Source organism: Ornithodoros turicata, unplaced genomic scaffold (assembly GCF_037126465.1).
Source record: "Ornithodoros turicata isolate Travis unplaced genomic scaffold, ASM3712646v1 Chromosome31, whole genome shotgun sequence".
In the NCBI taxonomy this organism is placed as follows: domain Eukaryota; kingdom Metazoa; phylum Arthropoda; class Arachnida; order Ixodida; family Argasidae; genus Ornithodoros; species Ornithodoros turicata.
The window spans coordinates 284,543-308,846 of NW_026999355.1; the positions used below are offsets into that span (position 1 = coordinate 284,543).

Consider the following 24,304-nt stretch of genomic DNA (forward strand, 5'->3'; position numbering starts at 1 on the left):
CGGTGCCACGTCTGAGAATTTTACGCTTTGCGCCGATGCTAAAGTCTTCGGCCTTGAAATGCCCAGAACACGCAGAGTTCGAGCTAGCACGCAGGCGAAAAACGATTTTAGATGGAGAGTTTTTCGCTGTTGTTGCAGAAAATGGTCGCGGCTGATTACTTTGTTGTACGAAGCATCTTCATCAAATTTAATACAAGCCTTTGCTCATCGGCACCAGTGAAGATGCTGTTCTCCTTTGCGAATCTGATTGTACGGCCGGGCACACGAATCCTAACTGATGCAGTCAAAAACTTCTAATATTAAAACTACCGTGATAATCTAACAAATAAATGCTATTTTTCATTGCAGACTTGTTGTTATGTTCATCATTATTTCTGTAATTCCAGATGACATCTTCATCACAGTATTTATTGTACTAGTTACGGCATTTAAATACTGTATATTTTATATTTAAATACTCCTTTCGAAAAGTATTTATGAAGAGTACTTAAACACTCCTTTCAACAAAGTATTTTGTATTTATATTTAAATACTCAAAAAATGCATTTATGTCCCCCCCTGGTCGGAGGCCACGGTTCATTATTCGTTTTTTTTTTTCAGAGAGAGATGAGCAAAAGGTACTCAGCTATATTAGATAAAACTATTTATGGTACACACTGCCATCCATAAAGTGCACCCTATACGAAATGAAACAATCGCAATTCGCAATGAAGTTACTTGTGTCAAGATGCCGTGATATATTTCGAGCCACTTCTCCCGTAAGGCAGCATTTGAGCGGAACTCGTGGAATGAAATACTTGTGTTCGACACTGCTTCCTTCGGCTTGCAAAGCGGGACGGTGCAGTACACCATCACATCTGCACCATGCACAAACCATCACAAACCATGCACTGGAGACAAACACTGTCCACCGCGTGAAAAATAGCAAAAACCAAACGCGAATGACGGCAGCAATGGTATCCGCATAGCATGCGTCGTCTGCCGAGGGTCCCGTATTCAGCGCCACAAACGCGCAGCGGCCGCTTGGCAAAACTACATCAGTGGCGCTGGGGCTAGGTGCGAGTGTTATGGTCATGTATTATAGAGATGGTCGTGGTTATAGCGAAGCAAACCTGCGGTCCCAATGTGTTGGAACCCCCAGCCATGAACTACTGATGTAGTCAAGATACTAATATAGTGAAGTTTTTTAGTGGTCCAACTAACTTCACTATAAAGAGGTTCTACTGTATTCGTATTTGAAAATTTTAATATTCGCACACCTCTAAACTTTTGAAGGTGTAATGCTTTCCCAGAGGCCATACGTCCGACCTGCTGAGTGTCACCAGTGCACCTTATCAGTATTTTTTCGTGTCCCACAAGCATTCGGACAAAAACAAGGCCCCTATTATTTCCCTGCCCCAAAATTATCACAAAGGGTGTGACCTCGGGGCCAGAGGTTATACTGGAGGCTTCCTTGCATTCCTTCCAGTTCGGCATCCGTAAGGATGAGCAATCCCATTTCAGGTGCTTTATCGTATGAAAGGGTGTGTCCAGTCCAGCCACTTCTGTATGCGGTTGCACTATGGTCAGTCACACACTTTTGAACCGCCCACATTTTATCATCCAGACTGAACGAAATCAAGCCTATGCCACAATGAGAGCAAGCTGTTCCTTGTGGTCGAGTTGATCAGCGCTATTGCATCAAATTAAGAAAGGAAGGGCATATAGAGGACTACCCCTTTGAGAACATGCTAAAAATGTAAGCACATAAAATAAAACGTGAGTGGAGAATGACTGTCTCGATAAGTAATGCACAAATTGTATATATTTCTGCTTTTCATTTCCATTTTTCTCCGCAAGCTCTGTATCAATGTATTACTAGTATTACTCGTGTAATACACACAAGTATTAGTATTATGTATTATAATACCTCATAATCAAAGTATTATGTATTAGTATTATAATACAAAATATGAGTATTACTGCCCAACCCTGGCTGACACCTACATTCCGCTTCTGAAATGACATTCTGTTGTTTAACTAAGTATCGTGACGATAGGTGCCCGGGTGGCATCTAAAAAGAAAGACGACGATTGCGCGCGAAAAGTTACGGTGCTTCGGAAAACGGGCGTCTTTGTGCAGGACATTTCCGCAGACAGAGATCAGGCAATGCATCCACACTTGTTTTGGTGATAATATGGTCCTTTTAACACGTACAGAAAAAAAAAACTGTCTCCCTCCTTTTAAAGGGCTCTCTGCTAGCACGCATTTCCGACCTCTACAAAACTGTCGAAGTGCCCGTCCCGTGGTAATGCAGTGAGTGAAAATTACATAGCTTCGGTGGGTACTCCATGCTGTTATTAGCTGCTTCTAAGGGTTGGTGCCATTGATTACCAGTCTATCAGGGTACTTGAGACCCATTGAGCTCACTGACAACCAATTTGTATACATTTTCACAATTTCCACAAATTTGTGGCAATTTCTAAATGGAGTGTTGCAGCGACCTGGTGCTTGCAGTTTTACCCTTTTATAACTTGTTCAAGCTTCATAAATGAATTTAAAAAATTATTTGACCGTGGGTTCTATGAGCGTCTGCTAAAAAGGTTAACAGCCGCACTGGCGCCTCCTCCCTTTCCTCATCCGCATCACTATCCGCAGGTCCATCTTCTGTGGATTTGTCTCCAACAGAGATCTGCGCAATTATCTCCTCCTCCGTTAAGGTCCTACAAACCGCTGCGGAGCTGTCTGAGTCAATGTAGTCTGTGAAGCTAACAACTTGGAGCACCTCACACACGGCTGCAGAAACTACCTCTTCTGCCTTGGGTTCAAACTCCTGTAGCCTGTAGGATGTCGTTATCCACACTTGCCCAACTTTGGGCAACAAATCCACAGTGGCAAAAACAGTTCGCAATCATTGCTGGAGTGACCTGTTCCCGCGTGCACTCAATCTCATTCTTGTTTAGGATGCCAGTGTCAACTTAACAGAGGATTTCTAACTTCTCCTTGATTGTCCTCAACCGGTACTTTCCTCGTAAACTAATAGCTGACACTGGGCACGTGAAACGATGACAGCAACGCGGGCAAGATGTAGAAAAAGACGGATGGCCGTCCGCCTCCCCGAAAGAAGGGGAGAGGAGAAGATGGAATTTAGTGGCGTCTGCTGATTGGGAGAAAGTAGGAGAGGGCCCACGCTTGGCGCTTCGCCAAGCCACACAGAGGTGGCTTTAGCCAGGAAAAGCCAAGGAAAACTAGGCTTTCGATTGTGGCGCTCAGTTCAAACCCTGGAAAGCTGCCAGCAGCAGCACGCGGTTGCAGGCGTGTAGTTCGAATTATCCGTAGCGAAGCCGGTCTGAGTCTGAATTAACGGGCTACCTTATACATCGATATATATGGGAGCATGGGGAGGCCATGATGACTTGTTTGAATTATCCACAACTGAGAATTAATGAGGTGTGACGTAACGAGCTTTTACTGTATGTTGAAGATTTCGAAATAGTTTGATTTTGTAACTGAACAAATGGCCCACTTTTCATTTCTCCTGCCCCGCTCTTGCCCATGTAATGACGACGTTTAATTGAAACTACAAGAATCTGCATGTGCCCACGATGAGCTACTGTGAAGAGCGTGTGAAAGTGTTAGGCATTGTGCTGTTGTCCGTGTTGACATTTGCTGGCACACAAAACCTTGTGCATATCTAACACACACACACACAAAGCCACATATGTCAGAAATTGAGTTGGATCATACCCTTTAAATGTTAAGCTTGATCACTGCATCGTTGTATGCATTGCATGTATTGTGGATATGGCATACCTCCGTAGGGGGCGGGGACTTGACTTCAAGCAGTTCTATGGATGAGTTATCGTGTCTCAACGTGAGGGGAGACTGTCGTTCAGCAAAGGCTTTCCTTACTACATGGGGCACATCAGAAGGAGAACCAGGCTGAACCACAGCAACTTCAGCCTGAGGTGTATCGAGGCTCGTGTCCGTAGCACGATCCACAAGAAAATGCACAGCAGTAGCCGGATCTTCTGGAGTGTAGTAATCAGATTCTTCTCCACCTGGTGAAGTATCTACAATACAGAAGTTATGTAACGAAACATGCAAACGAATATCCTTGCAATTCTGCTGCAAATGAATAATTACTAGAGCCTTAAGTTTTTGGGAAATATTATTTTCAAAATTTGGGTGGTAAAAATTGGGTAAATGAACCTGTGATCTAAATTTATGTAAATTTGGGTGAAAAAACTTATAGTACACTAAAACTGGGGAGAAATCGGGCTTAGTTTGTCAAAGTAACTGCACTGGATTGGTACAAATGGTGATGTAACTGCATTTGCTGCCAAACAAGTTAGTGTACATTCCTCCAGATGTCTCAGTAAGGCCAATTTATTGCTGGGTAAAGATCAGGTTTCACCCCAAAGAAGCAACCTTCCATTCGGGGTGCAACTTCGGGGAAGAATAGGGTTAAACCCTAAAACTTCAGGCTCTAATAATTACCATTTCAGAAAAAATATAAAAGCTACAGACGGACACCAGACAATGTCATCTCTTACTTCAAACATAGCATTTTTTAACATAAGAGGCACATAACATAGCAGCTTATTCCTGACAACATAACATAGGCAGCTTGTTCCTGAAAAGGCAGTTGACAGAAAGACACCACTGGTTTGAATCCCCAGTGCCCTTTCAACAACTTCAATTCTTTCATCTAATTGGTACAGAAACAGTAATAACTGAGCCCCTGACTAGTCAGTGAGCTCATTGGCCTTTATTCCAGTGTGACTGGTGAACCAAGCAAATGTGTTGTCTGTGTCCTGTACCTACATATTAGTGATTAAAAAAGCATGGAAAGGAGATTTGATTGGCTGAAAGTCATTTTTAGTTTGTCAACCACTGTGTAGAAATTGTTCACGTAGAATATTTCGGCTGAACAATGTTTTGTTACAGTGCAATTCCATTTATAAAATTGCTGCCGTGGCAGGAGGCTTGCGGGCTCAAGCAACGGGCGGGCAATGTTAAAAGTGCTCTCATTCGCTATGAAAAATTTGTCTGCTTCAGACATGGCATGCTCCTTGTTTAACACAATGGAAATTGGTGTTCTGAGGCTGGAACACAGAAGGAAGGACAAACACACAAAACCTCAAAGCCTCGAGTAAAAAAATATCGACAAAATTTGCTGCAAATACTGTTCAAATAGAGTAAACTATTCAATTTGTATTCAAAATTTTGAATATTCACCCAGCTCTAGTTGTTAGTCTGAGCTTGTCCTGTGCTGTCCAGTGTGTTTTTGCTGATCTGTTTTCTCAATGTATACCAATCAGTCCGGCTTTCAACACTAAGTGGATTGTGCTGTTGTTGCAATGTAGCAATTGCTTTTTCCCTCTATTTCTGTGCTAATGTTCGCTAATATTTCTTATGCATTCACCACGCCCTTAAAGCATAACTTCGCCTCATAACACACTGAAGGCGAACCACTGCACAAAATGATACCAGTATCACTCCTGATTTGTAGAAAGCGTACCTTTCACACGAATTAGCATAACCACATAAGTGACACATAAAGGGATATGTCTCCCGCAATCAAAAAATCTGGGGAGAGAAGGATGCCATTCATGATGATTTTTTCCTAGGTGCATGTTATGTGGTGAAGTTCTGCCTTGTCAGTGTAGAGAACACATCCCTGTATCACCTCCGCCTTCATAGAGTAATAATGCATGCAATCATGATGAATAAAACATGTCTCTCTCTAAATAAATAAATAAATCAACTCAACGTTTCTTACCTTTTGACAATGTCACTAATCTTTGTAAGGGGCTGTTTACGTGTGCCTCACCTGTGGCTTTGTTCTCTGTATCAGGACCTTCGCATAAGTGCAGGGAGTGAGGCGTGGAGACGGAGCTACTCCGAGGTGGTGCCGGACGCTGTGCCTGAGTCACTCCACCTTCTTCTAGAAGTGAGCGTGTTTCTGCCAAGTCTGTGTCGTGGCTCTGCATATCCAGCATCACATTTGGTCACTTCAACGCCACACATATGCAGGAAAAACAGGTATAAGACATGTTCAGTAAAGAAATCAAGGTATAAAAGATGGAAAGTTATTACAGTAAAATCTCATTAAAATGTTCCCGCGTAAGCCATGGTTCCGCTTCAAAAGTACTCAAGCTGAGTCCCCGACGGGGGTGCCATTAAACCTAACGCATTCAATAACTGCTCAAGCCGCAATTTTTTCTTTTTTTTCCGCGTACATGTCAGTTAATCCATACTGTTTTCACACTGTCCTGCCGTACCGGTCACCATTTTAGTTGTGTACAGGTTGAGACTGTGAGTCATGGTGTCGAGCATGTGGCCAGTTATCACATGTCCCTTCAGTACTGCCGACCATTCCCTCTTTCAATATGCGAGGTCATGGGAGAAGGGCGAGGGCGGGCGAGGTCACTCAGGAACTGCAAGAACGTAAGGTCTTCCTTGAATTTCCTCCTCTCCCCCCCCCCCCTAAAGCAAATGAAGGTGTGCCATTCATAAACAGAGAAAAGGAGGAAGCCACGGGAAAGCGTGTAGTGAAAGCATGCGGCACCAGTGTGTTAGTAAGCGAAAATAACAGATTTCTGCCAATCAGCGTGAAATAAAGGGTCAGGACTGTGCAGCTTTTGTAAATGCCTCTCAAGTAGTGCTTCCCATCCATCAACCGGCAGGTGGGTGCGTATGTGCAATTTTCTGTTATGGTGTAGTGCTGCTTTGTGCGTACTTCTTCCACGTCACTGCCAGGTACGCTTTAACAGGGTTCTACTGTGTCAAAAACAAAGAAAAGAAACGAGGCTGATAAAGGAACCATAATACCTTGCCGCCAAAAATGAATGAGAGGGGATTGTAAGAACGTAGAGAGGTTAGGAGGAAAATTGGGTTCAGATGGATTGCATGTACAGCATAATTTCCATAGAGAGAAATACCAAAAAGTTGATCCAAATGACAACGGTATTAGATCTTGTGAGAGCTCTTGGCAACAAATACAATCTGTGTCATTTTTATTCTGCATCAGTTTGGTACACAGTGCGGGGGGACCAAGCAAAAAGCTGCAGTGTCGCGCTTGATGGGGCTCGTGCAATTAATCACAGAGTGATGCCGTTATCCAAACTCTCTTAACTTGAACTTGCGGACCATTCAAAGTGATGCTTGGTTCCTGTCAAAGTCGTGTGTTTGAATGAGGAAAACACCCCAATTCGAACACACTATTAGTAGGGCCCGACTTTTTAGGGTTAAACCCATATCCGCCCGATATTTACCCCCCGAACGAAATCTGTAAAATTTGCATTTAACCCGAATCTACCTGAAAACATCCGGGTCGCGTGGCACACTCATAAGCATGCATTAAAATAAAGTTTGATAACATTGCTAAACATTAGGTCCATGTTAAGACAAATTTTTACTAAACAAAAAAAAAACATCACTCGAATACACCTGAATTCCTGACGACAGAATATGCCGTAACGGGATTTAACCCGAATACACCCAAATTTTCAAATGAAAAATATCACCCGATATTTACCCCCCGAATTTGGCCAAAAATAAAACCCGAAAAAGTCAGGCCCTAAAGTGGTAAGGCGATATTGTGCTGGAAGGAACAGGAGCAAGGAATGAATCGCCGTAATGAAGCACAAAAATGCGACTGGCAGAGGACAATGCCCCTTACTTGCGGAGAGCAAAGCAAGTCACCCTCGCAGTTTTCTCAACAGGACCCTTCCTGTGGACTGTGCAGCCAACAAAACGACACGGATGACAGTCAATATATCTTGGATATGACTGCACACTGTTTCTCATGAACAAAACGCAGACGCCACACCAAAGCTTGTGAGTCTGCTGCTAACAATATCGATAGAGTCATGGGCAACAAATACAAATGCATATGACAGATTATTTTCAACGCTAAGATATTGTACAGTGATAGCTGTATGAGGAAGCATCTGTCAAAGTCCCGTCGTTGTGGCCCGTAAAATTTTATCCGGCGTGCCACTGACTAGCACAGCAGGCAAAGGGTGTCACACATCGAGCCAACAAGATGCTCAACGTGATTTGGCTACACGAAGTCAACATGGCCCAACAGCAAGAAAACGCAGAGCGGTTGCACTGAGATGCCGCCGAGAAGATCTGAAAGTTAGAAATGTCGAAGCCAAGGCCAAGAGACAGAAGCGGGAGAACAACAAGTACACAAGCACGAAACCGTGGTCAGGAGATTTAAACGGTCCCAGACGTGCGTACTAGAAACGAGTGCGCGTCCGACAGAGTTCGTGAAGAAGTTTCTGGATAATGAGCTTGGACATGTTTGTGACATGAAGGGAATTGATGTTCTGAGGCTGGAACACATAGAAGGGACAAATACATACAAAGCCTCAAGTGCCTAAGAAATTAATGATGAAAGAAGGACATCACTGAAAAGGTTAGCCAGCTGTAGGACTCGAACCCACATCCATAGGTCGGCGAATTCATTCATGATGGCCTTCACCGACTTCATTCACCATCACCTCATAGAGAATGATGTGATGTTGAATGAAGGGCATGATGTGATGTGAAGTTGAAGTTGAAGTTGAATCGAGGACTATGATGTGATGTGATGTGAAGTTGAAGTTGAAGTTGAATGAAGGGCTATGATGGGATTTGAAGTTGAAGTCCGCGTGATGGGTTTTGAAATTGAAGTCAGTGTGGTGGGATTTGAAGTTGAAGTCAGCGTGTGTGTGTTTGGAAGTCGAAGTCCGTGTGTTGGGTTTTGAAGTCAGCGCGATGGTTTTTAAGGGGAAGTCAGTGGGATGGGTTTTGGAGTTGAAATCTGCGCGATAGATTTTGAAGATGGTGGATAGGTTTCGAAGTCCTCATAATAGGTTTTGAAGCCGACAATGTTTAGTCGATGTCTGACGTTCACGTGTCGTGACTGTTACTTGTGCGAACGCGTGTGGAGTGAAGTGCAAATATGTATTGGAGTGCACCGAGCGAACATAAACGCTTCGCGTTTCGTGTCTGGTGTGGGCGTATGGACCTGACACTGCAGATGCCTGGCGGACTTCCTCCCCCCCCCCACCCTCGTTGTGTATCGGCGGTCGCAGGGAGGGAAAGTGTTTGGAACGCGTTACTCTCTCGCGTAGTGGGGCGCGGAGGGCAATGTCATGTAGCCGGAGGCAACTGTATGTTGCAAATGTGAGCGGTAGATTAGATCGAGATGCGATTTTGCGTTCTGCGGTCGCGCGGTCTGCACGTTGCGGTTGTTGTGTTTGACTCATTTGCTCGCCTACAGCTATAATGTGCGTATATATGTATATTGGATGGGTTTGGATTTGAGCCTCCGCCTTCGGTCGCGTACGCGCGTTTTACTAGACGACAGTAGATTGCTGTCCTGCTGACGAAGTGTGTTTTATTAGGCTTATTTTCTGTCTTCCTAGATTGCTTATTTTTCCTTTGTGTGATTGGGATCCAAATAGGACAAGATCAGGCTGGCATTGTTTTTGTGGACGCCTTTTATTTTAAATGTAATACACAAAGGTCACTACAGGTATCTTATTTATCTGAGGTTCATAGGTCATGTTTTGGGGAATTATGTGTTCCGCATGCATGTAGCATCCATCGGACACAAGTGTTCCATCAGAGCACGCAGCTGCTATTTCTTAGATATTCATCGCCAATAAAGTACATTTCAGCAGAGGTGGGGAAGATAATTACCACCCAAAAGTTGCTAGTTACGAGGTACGTCATTAAGCTAAATATTTAATGAAGTTACAACCTTCAAGTTCTCAAAATGAAATTAAGTGAGAAATGGAAGTTCTTGCTACCATGCCGAAATTAAGTTGGGAGCGGAGTTCCGAATATACCTTGTCAATTGGGCACAAAGTGAGAATTGGAATTCCAAGTTCTGCGAGTTCCCATTTTCCGCGCACATTTCATAGAACCTTGCCAGTGGCCTTATCACCTTCCCCGTTAACAAATGCACTCCACGAACTCCAAACGAACACTCTGCTACGACCTAACTCAGAAGCACGTCGGAATTGCGTTTGCGTACATCCAGTACATCGCGCTGCAACAAGGCGGAGCAGACAGGCTGCTGGCGCCGCGCACGTGCAAGAGGCGGGGTCACTGTCGTCAGATTTTTCAGCAGCAAAATAAAAAGAAAGGAGCCCGCGTTGTGCGTTCTGCCTGCTTGGACGTGAAGAGAAATAGAAATTTCTAACTTTGCTCATGATACTTTTGCGAAGTTACCTCAAAAAGTGACTAACACTACAGTCAAGTGATTATGACGAGAGGTTGTTTCAAACATCAAATAAAAACAGGTAAGAGTGGGAATTGTTGTAAACTGTGTCGACACATATTTATTCACAGATTGTGAGAGAGGAAAATAAACTGTTTCACGGACTGTAAGTTGGTGGTCTTCCGGGCTCCTTGCAGTCTTCACTTCAATTTGCGTCTCACATTCTGTATGTATTACATGTGTCCAAATGCTCCGGTCGTTAAGAATTCACTTAGTGTTCGTCCGTATATACCCTCCTCGGAGGAAAAAGAATACAATGGGTTACACTTTTCCGAGGACAGATTCTCAGTTTTTGGTGTCAGTGATTTATCCAGACCCTCCTACATCCCTGTGACACCCCCACCCCAAAGAAAAAAGTTTCGCGATACCCCCTGCAAAAAAGGGGGCTTGCTGTTTCAGCTGTAATGACATGTCGGTAATCATATGTGTAAAGCTGTTATCCCGTAGCTGTAATAATGATCACGCCCCCTGTTTGGGATTCCGGATAAACCACTGCAGTGGTGTATTGCATGAGAGAATTAGAGTAAAAACATATGTCCAGCGAAGGTGATCACAGGTCGCTGAATTCGTTCATGACTGCTATTTCCAGTGTCAGTAAGCATCATGTCACAAGAACTCATGTAATACTCAGTGGCAGGCCACGATGTATTCCGATGCCGAAGCTAATACCCCCGCGTCACGAGTGAAAAATGGCACGGCGGAAAAGCCAGACGTACGAAGCCACATGGATGTGCAATGTACCGGCAGACACGGCGGTCGTACGAAGTCCCATGAACGTTCAATGTGCCGGCAGGCAAGGATGTCGTACGAAGCCACATGAACCTGCAATGTGCTATGCGCTCACTTAGCTGTCAACAACGGGCGCAACATTGTGTAACAACCCTACCGCGTAAGCAACATACCTCCCGCCGCCGTTCACATGCGACAGCGGAGGTCAAAAGTTGCATCCCTCCCTTTCCTCCTTTCTTGGTGCACCCTGCTTCCAAGCCCAACCCAGAGCAAGGCGACCGCACCCTCCAAACAGCATACCCCTCCTCCGCTTACGCTTTCGCCGCCACTACCAGGAACTCCACGCTAACAGGAGCGAGGAAGACGCCAACGTCGTAATCCTCCAGCGGGCAGCCGGGCACACCAACGTAGGCCTTCGGCGGTATTCAACTTCGAAACCCCATCAGCGGTCACCCGAAGCTCCATGAACGCGCAATGTGCTTTACGCTCACTTATCGGTCAACAACGGGCGCAACATTGTGCAACAACCCTACCGCGCAAGCAACACACCTTCCGCCGTTCACACGCGACAGCGGAGGTCAAACGTGGCATCCCTCCCTTTCCTCCTTCATTGGTAAACCCTGCTTCCAAGACCAACCGAGTGCAGGCTGACCGCACCCTCTAAACAGCATACCCCTCCTTCGCTTACGCTTTTGCCGCCACTACCAGGAAACCCATGCAAACACAGGCGAGCAGGACGCTAGCGTCGTAATCCTGCAGCCGGGCACACCCCACGTAGGCCTTTGTTGGAGTTCAACTTCAAAACCCCATCACCGACTTCAGCACCCATCATAGGAATTCAACTTCAAAACCCCATTACAAACTTCAACTTCAAAATCCATCACCGACTTCAGAACCCATCATAGGAATTCAACTTCAAAACCCCATCTCAAACTTCAACTTCAAAATCCATCACCGACATCAGAACCCATCATAGGAACTCAACTTCAAAGCCCCATCACAAACTTCAACTTCAAAATCCATCACCGACTTCAGAACCCATCATGGGAATTCAACTTCAAAACCGCGATGGGATCTGAAGTTGAATTCTGATGATGGGCTCTGAAGTCGGTGATGGTTTCTGAAGTTGAAGTCGATGATGGGTACTGAAGTTGAAGTTGAATGATGTGATGGGTTCTGAAGTTGAAGTCGATGATGGGTACTGAAGTTGAAGTTGAATGATGTGATGTGATGTGATGGGTTCTGAAGTTGAAGTTGAATGATGTGATGTGATGTGATGGGTTCTGAAGTTGAAGTTGAATGATGGGTTATGATGTGATGAATTCTGAAGTTGAAGTTGAGTTACGGGCTCGGCCCTTTCGAGTTCATATTAATGGGATTACACGGAACAGTGTTGCTCGAGTAAATGTTTATTTAGAGTAGGAATCTTTTCAATATGAAATTTTTGACTGCTGTAACCATAACATTGCAACTGTCATAAAAATCGTATCTAGGATTCGTCACAATGCAAACTGGCAAAGCGCTGTATTTCTGCCAGAGGTTTTTAAGAAAATTCACATAATAAATTTTACTGCAAACATGTCATACGAGGTGAAAAGTGTAGAAAACACGAGTCCATGCATTTTAGCGCCCTGTACCACAGGTCGCCGGGCTCAACACATCAGCGGCTCCGTCTGTTCCATGCTGCTTTATGCGAATGTGTCCAAAAATCTTCCCGCACCCTCTATTTTTATAATTTCGTTGCAACCTCCCTCCCTAGTCAAGTGCTACAAACCTTCATGAGCACTCCTCATTCATCTTCGTGTGCTCCATAAACTTAGTGTAACAAGAAAGTCCAGAGCAGAAAGCTGCTTAAGTTTTTCAGTCTTGACCTCACGAAACGTATTTACTTCGTTGACACTCACCGTCTTGCTTCGGTGGGAGCCTTGAGTCAAAAGTCGCACCTGCTCAGGTGCTGCCCCCCGGGAGGAGCTCCTTCGCAGGCGCCGGCTGTCACCACCAGTGTGTACAGCCACACGTGGAACTGCCTCTGTGGGACCATCTTGCTCGGAAGACGACACAACTTGCGCTACCACGACTTTTGAAGGCACCTCCCCCAGCGGTGATCCAAGAACAGATATGTTGCTGCCAGCGCGATGCCTAGAACACAAAATTGTAATAAAAATAGTGGAAAAAAAATATAAATATAAAAATAAGAAATTAAAATAGTGGGAAAAAAAGCAGTGTAACAACATACTGAGGATTTGAGGCCATCCAGCAAAAAACACCGAAAGTGAGTGTTCTCATTTAAACACTGTTGTGAACAGATTTTCTGAACTCCAAAAATTTTGACTTCTTGCCTGAGTGCTTGGTTTGTCAGACAACACAATCTCTAGAAAACTACATGCACTGTAGAACTGAGCCCAATATTTCAGAGTTGCTTTTCGGCGGTCGAGCTGATGCAGTGCATGGAGTCTTTCTGAGTGGGACCAATGCTGTGGCTACTTCATAGAAGTACAAGAAATCAGTTGGCAATTGTATATGGCCAGTATGACTTCATCAAATACCATAACTCCACCAAAACAGGAATGGTGTAGACTGTTTACTGTAGAATCCAGCTCTCTTTTTATCATTATTATTATTTATTGGAAATGCAAGCTAACAGTTTTGCTGGTCTCAACAGCCAAACCCTATATCAAAGTTTTGATGTTCAAATTTGATGAGATCAAAATTAATTTAAATACATATACATTAGAGGTGTGCAAATATTCGAAATTTCGAATTGAATATTCGTACAAGTTTGAATATTTGATTTTTTTCGAATATGATAGAAGCTTATTACAAAGCTGTTGCGAGCTGCACGCTGGCATTTGTACGTTGTGGTTACAGTGACGAACACGTAGAGTAGAACAGCTGCAAAGCGATGCGCAAGCTTTCATCAGCGAATGCGTCACTACACGTTCAGTAACCTGGCTGTTAGGAGATACCTATTTCACATAGATAGCCTGGACAGGATGAACAAGCAGGATTGCGTAACATGTAGGATTATGTAAATGTGGCCCTTCCCTTGTAGTCATTTGCAGGTTTGCTGTATGTGAATGCTTTGTACTATGTGCTTTTTGTAGAAAGACTAAAAACGTCAGCGTCACTGTGCGTTATAGCCATTTATAGATTTGTTGTATGGGTATGTGTTGTTTATGCTATACTAAATCGTATTTTGAGTGTTGCGGAACGACTAAAAAATGTATTGCTTTTTATTGCCAGAGGTTGCTGTGTAAAACATGTAAGATGCATATGTTTTTAGGGTCGTACTAGCTTACGCTATGATCCGTATGGTATGTTACAGTACTTCATCTGTTTATGCTGGAAAACAAAATAAATGAAATGAAATTAAATTAAAAAATAAACAAAACCGAAACCAGTACATGGTTGTGTGCAGCCGCAATTTTAAAGTCCGCCCCAGCCAAACGTAAAACCACGGTATGCTCCATGCATCGTCAGCACAGTCGCGGCTGAGGATTGCCAACGAACTCTGAACATTCGTGTGAGGCCCACAGTTCGGTGAAATTGCTGAAAAAAAAGCTGAACACCGCTGTTCACTGTGCCACTGCACGCACAGCCAAAACCGCACGTCTTCAACACGTCTTTTCTGTTTTGATTTGTGGTAGTCAGCGATATACACAGGGTGGGTGCTATAAGAGGTCAGTCACATTTTTGCGTGTGACGCTTTATCTACTTGAGAGACAGGCTTCCGCTACCACACAGTAAATAATTTGTGCTAGACAAACGTACGAAAACATCGTGGTTGCCATGCACCGCGTAAAAAAATTAATACGGCCACACAAATTTTCGTCTTCGTGCATTTCCTATGCACTATACCAACGGATGGGGACGAAAGTTTCTGTGGTCGTATTTATTTTGTTACACAGTGCTTTGTGACCACAATTTTCTCGTAGGTTTCTCTCGCGTAAATTCCTTACTCTGAGGCAACGGAAGTCTGTGCGTTAAAGAGATATCGGTCAAAGAAGCATCACATCACGCACGAAAGTGTGAGTGACCTTTCAGAGCATCTGCCCGGTACAATAGAATAATGGTCGCGTGCGATGACAGCGATAATTGAAGAGTGGGACGTGATGATATTTCAACATAGTTTCTCCAACTCCGGTCACTATGTGACCGTATGTTTAAAGGGGCAAATAGGATGATAATAACGCTGCAAAGTCATTTGAAATTGCACTAATGGCGAATTTGGGTGGTCATTTCGTGGCAACACGGCCTAGCGCTCGGAAATTGCTAGGTCGGACGCCGAGCTGGATCACGTTACCGTTGCCAGTCTTGGGTAGTAACTCAGTTACTTTTAACTTTTAACTGTAACTAGTTACATTTCCAGGGAAGTAGCTTTTAACCGTAACTAGTTACTCTTTCTGTGAATGTAACTGCAAGATGTAACTAGTTACTCGAATAAAGGTCGTTCCTTTTTTTTTTTCTTTACCCTACCTTCCCCTACTTCCTCCCGTTTATCCGTAACCAGTATGTTCCCCCTTGCCTTGGGCTCTCGACCGAGCAGGGTATTCCAGCTTTGCGAACAGAAATCAGTGAAGTTAGTGACCCTTATTTAGCTAGTGGTAGTAGTTAGTGGAAGACTATTTTTATCGCACTTCAGAAAATGTAGACAAATGAACGTTTTTAACAATAGTATCACCCTGTCATGGTCATTTTTTAAAAAGTAGCTATAATGTAACTAAGTTACTTTCTCTCAGTAGCTGTACCTGTAATTAGTTACTCGACCGAGAAAGTAACTGTAACTGTAACGTAGTTACTATTTTTGGCAGATAAATTGTAACTGTAACCCAGTTACTTTTTAGAAGTAACTTACCCAAGACTGACCGTTGCCACTCGAACATGAGTGCTAGGAATCTAGTGGTTTTAGTTACTTGGATCATGCTAGGGGCATCGCGGTCGCCCGTCTTCGAGTTCTGTCGTCTGCTAAACCACGTGATTTCAACGTGCGGGCCAATGTGGGCACTCACCACAGTGCAGTGCGGATGTGACGACACCGGATATAGTTGGGCAACCCGCTGCTCGGTCATGTTGAGACTGGGCAAAAAAAGTGCCAGCTGGCAAATGTCGTGCGCTCGGAAAGCACCATGCGAACATGCAAGATTGCTTCACTTTAACCGGGATCTGGCAAAACATGTTGCCACAAAATGACCTCCCGAATTCGCCATAACTGTTGTTGGAGATGATAGCACACGACACATAATGCCTTAAGCCCGACCCGCATGGAGCAATTTTGCTCGCGACTCGCTCGGCGTGACAAAGTTTTGGGGTCGCATGTAGATTTTCGCCATGAAATGAAAGAAGTGCTGAACACGAACGGCGCGGAAACAATCGCATCGGAACGATGGTCTCGCGTGTGACAGCACAGCGGAACAGTGCAGTTTCTCACCTATGTGACAGATGCACAAGGCAATGTCAGTGCAAGAAGAGAGCACTTGCCACCTTCATTTTCCTTCTAAAATCTGCTCATCAATAAACCATCCCGCATTCTGAACATGTCATTGCCCTTTACTTCCATTCTGTCTGTTTCACCAGCACTTACAATGCCAACACAAATGAAATATCTTTGAAGTTCAAGTTGCTTTTAGAATTTTCAGCTTGCCCTATGAGAAGAGCACATTGTTTTATTGTAAAAATAATTTTACTGTACATGTGCATACAGGCATGTATGCCCTATGCTAGGCCAATACATTACCTAATACATACTAGTTATTAGCATTTGGGGCTTTTTTCTAAAGACCTACAGAACACAACAGTGATCATGCTTGTTTTCAAGGCTTAATTGTTACTCTTGGAAGCATTTATCTAGGGTTCCGCATTTTCTATGTTTATTTTTGGGCGGATTCAGCGTATGTTTTTCAGTATTTATTGCTCTTCACGAAATCGGTGTTTTTCCATGTTTTTCCTGGCGTGAACACGGTTTACCCAACAGTTATCGGCGAATAGAAATCGCAATGCAATTTCCGCACGACGCTCATTCAACATGGCATTGTTCGCTGTGGTGGCGTTTTACAGCAAACGAAAAAGTAAGCAAACATTTTTCACAACCATCGTATTTATGTTTGGTTTTCTGATCTTAATCAACAACTTGCTGGGCATGTGCAGAAGTTTATCTCTGTTATTGCTCCTGGAATGTCCCTCTGTATTAGATTTTTTTTCGGTTAAAACCGAATGAGGGGAAATTTACCCGGCATATGTCTTTTGGAGTTTCTCAATTAAAACCAAAAACACGGAACCCTACGTTTATGCTATGTCGTGATATTCGATATTTGATTCGATATTTGAAGGACAAATTTGCAGATTTTCGTATTCAATTCGTATTCGAAAATTTCAATATTTGCACACCTATATATAGATTTGTGGCATATAGAGGAAGAGGCTGAGTAATACGGCTCAGATTCTCATGCATCATTAAACCATATCATTTTTAGAAGACCAGATGTTCTCTGTTCATGCAGCTCGTGCTAACCTGTTGATGCGAAGGACTCTTGCAGAGCTGTCTGGACTACCAGCATCTTGTGGAAGGCCCACAGTCAGGTGAACTGCAAAAGTAGATGTCGCTATCAAAAGCAGTTAAACACATACATACCTTCATTTTGAAAATTTGTGATACCTTTTTGGGAACTTAAATCGAATTTTGTAATTTTTCATAGTGAAACACTGTTCACACAGTTTGTGTAACATAGAAATGCAAATATCCACTAATCTTGGAAGTCTGCATATATCTAACGCAATATCCGCAGTAGTTTGCACCAAAGCAACTGCAGCAGTTGACTACCTCTGCCAGTGTTACAAACAGATCATTAGAGCCTGAAGTTTTAGGGTTTTACCCGATTCTTCCCAGAATTTGCACCCCGAATTGAAGGTTGCCTCTTTAGGGTGAAACCCGATTTTTACCAGGCAAATTGCCCTCTCTGGGATGTCTGTAGGAATGCACCAACTTACTTGTTTGGCAGAAAAATGTAGTTACATCACCGTTTGTACCAAATCGCTACAGTTAGTTTGAATAACGGAGCCCGATTTCTCCCCGATCTTAGCGCAATGGAAGTTTTTTCACCCGAATTCGCATGAATTTAGTGCACACGTTTATTTACCCGATTCTTACCCCCCGAATTTAGAAAAAAATATTTACCGAAAACTTCAGGCTCTACAGATCATATAATCAATTTGCCACTACAGTTATCCCCCAGTCTCAGAAAGCAGTCATAGCTTCTGGAAGCATTAGTGTAGAGAAAACAGGACACGAGAGATGAAGACGACACATACAGGCCATAGTCGTGGTTACGTCGGATATAAGCAGAGCCGGATCTCTTCGTGTTGTTTCGGGTCAAAATTTGGGGAACAAGAAGACCTGGTAGAATCAGGTGAAATGTCTTTCTCAAGCTTGATTAAAAAAAGGAAGTCTATTTCCCTCAGCAGGGGTAAAATTGCAAAAAAGAAAGATGTCTTACGACTCTGCGGTAGCAATCTGCTGCCGTGTACCAGCCAAGTGGTGGAAAAGGAGAAGTGATACAAAGGCGAGAGGAAGATGAAAAAATAAAACAAGAAGGGGCAGTCTGGAGCACTGGGGCCTGGAGCACTGGAGTCTGAGGCACTGGTAACATCAACTACATTAGACTGTGCTCATTCTTTGTGGACTCTGGATGTAACGCAATTTTGTGAAACTTCGTTCTACGTCACAGCTTCCACTTCGAAGGCAGATTAATGAAAGTGCTGTAGAAGCAAGCACTGAATACCTGACTGAAGAAGATAAAGTTGCCCAGCACTACAATGTCATCACCTGAGAGTGCCTTCTTCATGCATGTACTGTCCAAACTCCAATTTCAATTGCTCACTACAATCCGAGATTAGAGAAAGCAGTGCTTCGTAGTCATCAAAAGTACCTGTCGTGGAAGCTATGAATGACTAATACAGCACAGCAGCTTCTCTCAAAATTCCCATCTGGGAAGGCATGCATATAGTGCCAAGCGAGTTCCTACTTGTGGTGTTACTCCATTTGGTAAGCAAGTGATCAGAAAAGGTACAACAGGTCACTTTCACAGTCATCCATACGTCTTGATAAAATTGCCAATTCTTATCACATCAGGTTTTGTCCGAAAACATCCAGCTCTAGACATAAATCTCATCTACAACCTTCATGGATCTTCATTTGATAGTTGCATAGGTTCTCCATACTATTCCCATATGTCCCCTGCAGTAATAAGAGCTGATGATGCATTGTGGTACCAGTGATACACCTGAAGCCCAAACATCCACAGTGAGAACAAATGGGGATGTTCTGATAACGAATCAGTTACGAGCCACACGGCTCGTGCATGGGTTAATTTTGCCCAACTGAGGGTTCCTTCAGAAGTGCTCAAATTTCAGCGCACTGAATTTATGAATGAGATGACGTAGAGATGAATCGCCATTCAGAGCACACAGTTGGGCATTGGCAAGGTTTAAGTGCTGTGTTCGCTTTTAGCTTGTGTGTGTCCTTTCAGAGTACCACTGGCCACAGCTGTTACTATGTTCCTTTTTACGGTGGTAACGGCATCAGTAAGGTTTCGCAGCCTTGACGGTGATTACAGCGAGCGTAGCATAAATGATATGATGTCACAACATCATGTGGTACAGTTGACGTCACCAATGACATCACACCACCTGCAGCACCGCCATTCGCTGGTACAGTAGTCAATCGCAACACAGGGAGAGAGAAATAAACCATGAGCTGCGCGCTTGTCGTCATTGTACTAGGCTCCTCACAATGGGGTGGCCATGCAAAGGGTGCATGCCATCTGAAAGGGAGAGTGAGAAGTGCACCACGCTGCTGCTGCTCCTGAGTGGCGGCATACATAGAAAGCTCCACGCGCAGCGAATAGGAGCAGGTGTGAACATTCCCACGTGGTTACAGTGCCTTGCATTACCAGCATAAATTACTGATCATAAAGGTTCGTTGTTGCCCTTTGAAGAAAGCAAGTGTGAAAACAGTTGCTTCTGTGTGTGCTGAAAACAATGCACGCCATTGTGCGAAGATGACACAGCTATCGCTGTCACTTATTTGCACGTTTGAGACAAAAAGGCATGTTTTCATCAAATATTATGTAAATAAATTATGTGGTGTGAAGTAAACACCCTCTTACTTGGAGCAGGACAGGTTGGACCATTTAACGCTTCTACCAAGGGTACAACTTCATAGCCTGGAGGCACGTCAACGCATGCCTGAAAGAGAAGACACAATATGTCAAAATTTATATGTACTTGTGTAGGTGCAAGACCTTTATCTCTCCCATTAGATGTGAATTGTTTTGTACATGACCAACATCACGTGTGGACCAATGTTCATACCCTGGAATGAAACCTCTATAATTGGACTTAGTTCAGTGTTGCTTGGCTGTTGGAAGTTAGTGTGTGTTAAGTGGTTAGAACTGAGATTGTTGACCCAGTTTCCATTTCTGTAGTATGCTTTGTTTATGCCCTCCATGCTCTATGCCCACACTTCGATTAAGTGACTGGAGGTGCAAGGATAGCGATATTTTATCGGAAAAACTTGCTGCTGATGAGAAATAATGTTCGTGTGTGATCTGCAGTCACAACAATGTGAGCACTCTTACACTGCTTTTAAGAACATTGTGCCACATGTGTACTCTATGTTTACATTATGTTAGTGTTTTAAAGATGCAGACAAGTTCTGCCTCAAAATGTATTAGAATCATGCTTAGAAGTTTTGAGCACCACTATCCAAATTGAAGTTGATGCCCGATAGCTATTCTATACCAAAAAGAAAAAATACTGCTCATAGGATGAATATGTGGTTACTCCACAGAGCAACGGACAACAAATAAAACCCTTTTTGTGAGTTTCAGAACTTTAGTATGACCAGAAAAACACTTTGTGGATTTTCTAGTTCACAGTTTACAATTCTTCACGTCCACTTTTGTAGATACTCGAATAATGCTGCCTCTCATTTTATGTGCTTGTGATTTACATATAAATAAAGCTGAGCAAAACTGCCTGGAACGCCACGTGACCAGAGCCCGAAAGGTAAAAAAAAAATTACACAGAAAAAAAATTGCACAGTGCCTTAAAAAGACACTGGCAGATGTGATACAGCTACTGGCCAGAGCTACCAGCACATTTATAAAATACCGGGTGTCTCAGTTAAATCTCCGGGCTAAATAATTCGCGAACCGGTGCACCAATCGAATAACTTTCTTTTTTACAAGTATCTGTCCAATACCGGCTACAAGACGTGCACCGCGTGAATGAGCGGAGGCGCTCATTATTTAAATAAAAATTCAAATGAGTTTTGTGAAAAAAGCTAACTTCTAAAGCAGGGCGCCGTCGGCATTAAAATACGTACTACCCCTTTTGGGACCTTCAGTGGACACCTTTTAGAGAAAAATCTGCCACCGAAGCGGGTCATTTGTTGCAGTAATTAATTTTAAGTTTTGGTTTACATATTTTTGTCGCGGCTGGTCGCGGTGAATCGCAAAAGGATGTAATTCACTGGTGTAATTCATTGGTGCAAGGACGTAATTCATTGGTGGACATCGGAGTGAAAGAGCGTCCTTTTGCGCTTCACCGCGACCAGCCGCAACAAAAATATGTAAACCGAAACCAATTAATTACTGCAACAAATGACCAGCTTCAGTTGCAGATTTTTCTCTAAAAGGTATCTACTGAAGGTCCCAGAAGGGGTAGTACCCATTTTAATGCGGACGGCGCCTGATTTAGAAGTTAGCTTTTTTCACGAAACTCATTTGAATTTTTATAAGAGCGCCTCCCGCTCATTCACACGGTGCGCATCTTGTAGGCGGTATTGGACAGATACTTGTAAAAAAGAAAGTTATTCGATTGGTGCTCCGGTTCGCGAATTATTTAGCCTGGGGATTTAACTGAGACACCCGGTATATATATATATCTACATTGTTGCAAGATCCTATTCCACAAGAAGAATGGAACACTAGTACCCTCGAACAGGAAGCAATGGTCTGAGAAGCTCTACCGTAATTGTTCACAGATCCTGGAAAGCCGACTGACCTGATGATCGCCCAGGTGTGGTACTGCTGCAGGCAATGAAGCTCCTACTGCTGCAGCCGACCTTCGAACAGCACGTACTTGAAGCAGGGCACGAAATGGGGCACGGCAAATAGGACAATTGTTGGCCTGTATGGATATAGACAAGGGCTTTGCATCACATTATGTTGTAATACTTGTAAAGCTTTACCTGGTATCGCAGAGAGTCAGCGCACCCAGAACAAAGGCATAGGTGACGACAGGGCAAAATAAGGGTGTCCCGCCCGTCGCACATGCAGATTACGCATTCCGCTCCACCCTCTTCTGCTTCCTCTTCAGCAGTCTGGAAGAACATGTGAACCCCCAAGAGATTTTTGTTTCCTTCATTTGCTCAAATTCGTCATTTTTTTTTTCTGAAGCTGTGAACAGCAGTTTGTGAGTACAGTGCTGGTGAAAAGTTTACGGCAACATAGCTGGGGATAGGAGCCGGCACCCGTCCACTGCAGTGGAACAGTTAAAGTAGCTAGAGGTTTGAATGATGACCTTAGTGGGATGAGAGTGTAATCCACAGATTTAAAATGATGCTGCGACTTCGTCCCATAAATTTTAGTTGAATGCAGCACCCAGTACAAGAACAGTCTGTTCAAAACATACACGGCTAAAACAGCTAAAACCAGTGCTAAAAACACTAAGAACGAAAACAGGACGGACGCACTGCACTTTCAACAAATGTTTAATAATCCATCGCCTTACTCAACAGCAGTGTTTAATAATCCATCAATGTTTAACAAATGTTTAATAATCCATCGCCTTACTCTCAACAGCCGTGTTGAGTAAGGCGATGGATTATTAAACATTTGTTGAAAGTGCAGTGCGTCCGTCCTGTTTTCGTTCTTAGTGTTTTTAGCACTGGTTTTAGCAATTTTATCATGTGTGACCAACAGGCCCAAATTGGTACCTTATACACGGCTCCTCACTTCAATATATCTTCCCCGGATTATTGGATTTCCCACTCGTTGACTAGAAAGGCATCATCACACTTGGACGCAAATGATGGTTCGAGACATTGGGTGCGGTGACCCAATTTCTCGAACCTAGCAGAACAGATGGAGATGAACAACAGATCAATTTTTGGATTTTTACACTGGATACTTGTCTCTTTCTGCTAGGTCATTCTCAGGTACCGTCATCATTATTATATCAATGTCAAACACAGTCAAGGTCACAAGTGCAAAATGGAGCCCTCAAATAGTCCACTTCCCAGTAGTACACAAAAATAATACTGTTTTAAATTATCATGTGCAACCCTATGATAGCGTCACAATGCGCAGCTGCTCGAATTATTTAGACCCAGCTCTTGAGGAGTGTTATGCCATTTTTTTAATGGGTTGCATTAGAAGGCTCATGTCGAAGGCAAAACTGAGGTGTTCATCTGCGGACACGAGAAAGAAACGAGAAGGAAGGAGACACTACCACAGGAGCAGCTTCAACGAAAATAACAAAGACAGCGGGAGGAGTTACACAATCGGCGACACCGCAATAATCTACATCCATCTTTAGGTAAGGTTTGTATGGGACTACACAAGATAGACACAAAATATGTGTATGTCCAGCCACCATAACGTACCTTCCCTTGGGTAATATTTTTGTTTTCAATGCCATAGATCTCCTGCAGGAGGTAACAAAGGCCGTCTACAAAGAGTTTCTGTTTCAAAGGTTTTAAGGCATAGGTGCCATCCGAGTTCTTCTCCATGACTGCTACCAACACGTGCGACTGACGTGGCTCTGTGGGAGAAAGAAAAGGCAAGTCAGCCACTAGAAACGACAAAATACTGAATTGTTCCTCACCGTCCCCTTCCTCTGCTACACAGTGTATAACCATTGGTAGGCTGTCATCGTCACCATAGTGGTAGTTGAGCTGCAAAATATGAAACATGGATACATCGTTAACTAAAACATGCTCGCGCACATTTCACTGGGAATGCAAGTGCAACTTGTTGAGGGTAGGCAAAAATTAAAATACTGACAGCCAAGTGTTGTAAATTGACATAAAGTAATACTGAGTCCCATGTCTCATTGAGTAGCAATGTTCTTGGCAATGTCAGAAAATGACATGTAGCTAAACCGAATTCAAGCCCAAGAAACCTGATGTATCATTTGTTCCTTTTACGAGAAACTTTGTTGCAGTCATTTAGTGAAGGTTAAATTTTCATATTCAGTGGACAGCAGTACAAGTCACATTTTCTTCTAACTTTATCGTTGTTGTTGTTGTTG

The 24,304-nt window shown here is 43.5% G+C and overlaps 1 protein-coding gene and 1 long non-coding RNA gene across 3 annotated transcripts in view; one reads left to right on the plus strand and one right to left on the minus strand.

Moving 5' to 3' along the window:
• LOC135373715 (uncharacterized) overlaps window positions 1-21,026 on the plus strand; it is a 33,920-nt gene extending 12,894 nt beyond the window's left edge. The window contains exons 2-4 of the long non-coding RNA XR_010416564.1: window positions 5,840-6,027; window positions 12,945-18,629; window positions 18,715-21,026. This is a non-coding gene — a long non-coding RNA (uncharacterized LOC135373715). The remainder of the gene's footprint in view (window positions 1-5,839; window positions 6,028-12,944; window positions 18,630-18,714) is intronic.
• Window positions 1-24,304, minus strand: part of LOC135373708 (E3 ubiquitin-protein ligase MGRN1-like) — a 39,738-nt gene that overhangs the window by 9,086 nt on the left and 6,348 nt on the right. Inside the window, exons 6-14 of one of the 2 annotated variants that reach the window (XM_064606781.1) lie at window positions 23,879-23,948; window positions 23,658-23,815; window positions 22,242-22,373; window positions 22,055-22,180; window positions 20,155-20,233; window positions 17,502-17,574; window positions 12,898-13,132; window positions 5,816-5,969; window positions 3,793-4,052 (exon numbers count right to left, since the gene is read on the minus strand). In XM_064606781.1, the coding sequence (XP_064462851.1) occupies window positions 3,793-4,052; window positions 5,816-5,969; window positions 12,898-13,132; window positions 17,502-17,574; window positions 20,155-20,233; window positions 22,055-22,180; window positions 22,242-22,373; window positions 23,658-23,815; window positions 23,879-23,948 (1,287 nt within the window). Of the gene's footprint in view, window positions 1-3,726; window positions 4,053-5,815; window positions 5,970-12,897; window positions 13,133-17,501; window positions 17,575-20,154; window positions 20,234-22,054; window positions 22,181-22,241; window positions 22,374-23,657; window positions 23,816-23,878; window positions 23,949-24,304 lie in introns of both variants that reach the window. The other variant, XM_064606782.1, reaches the window with a different exon arrangement.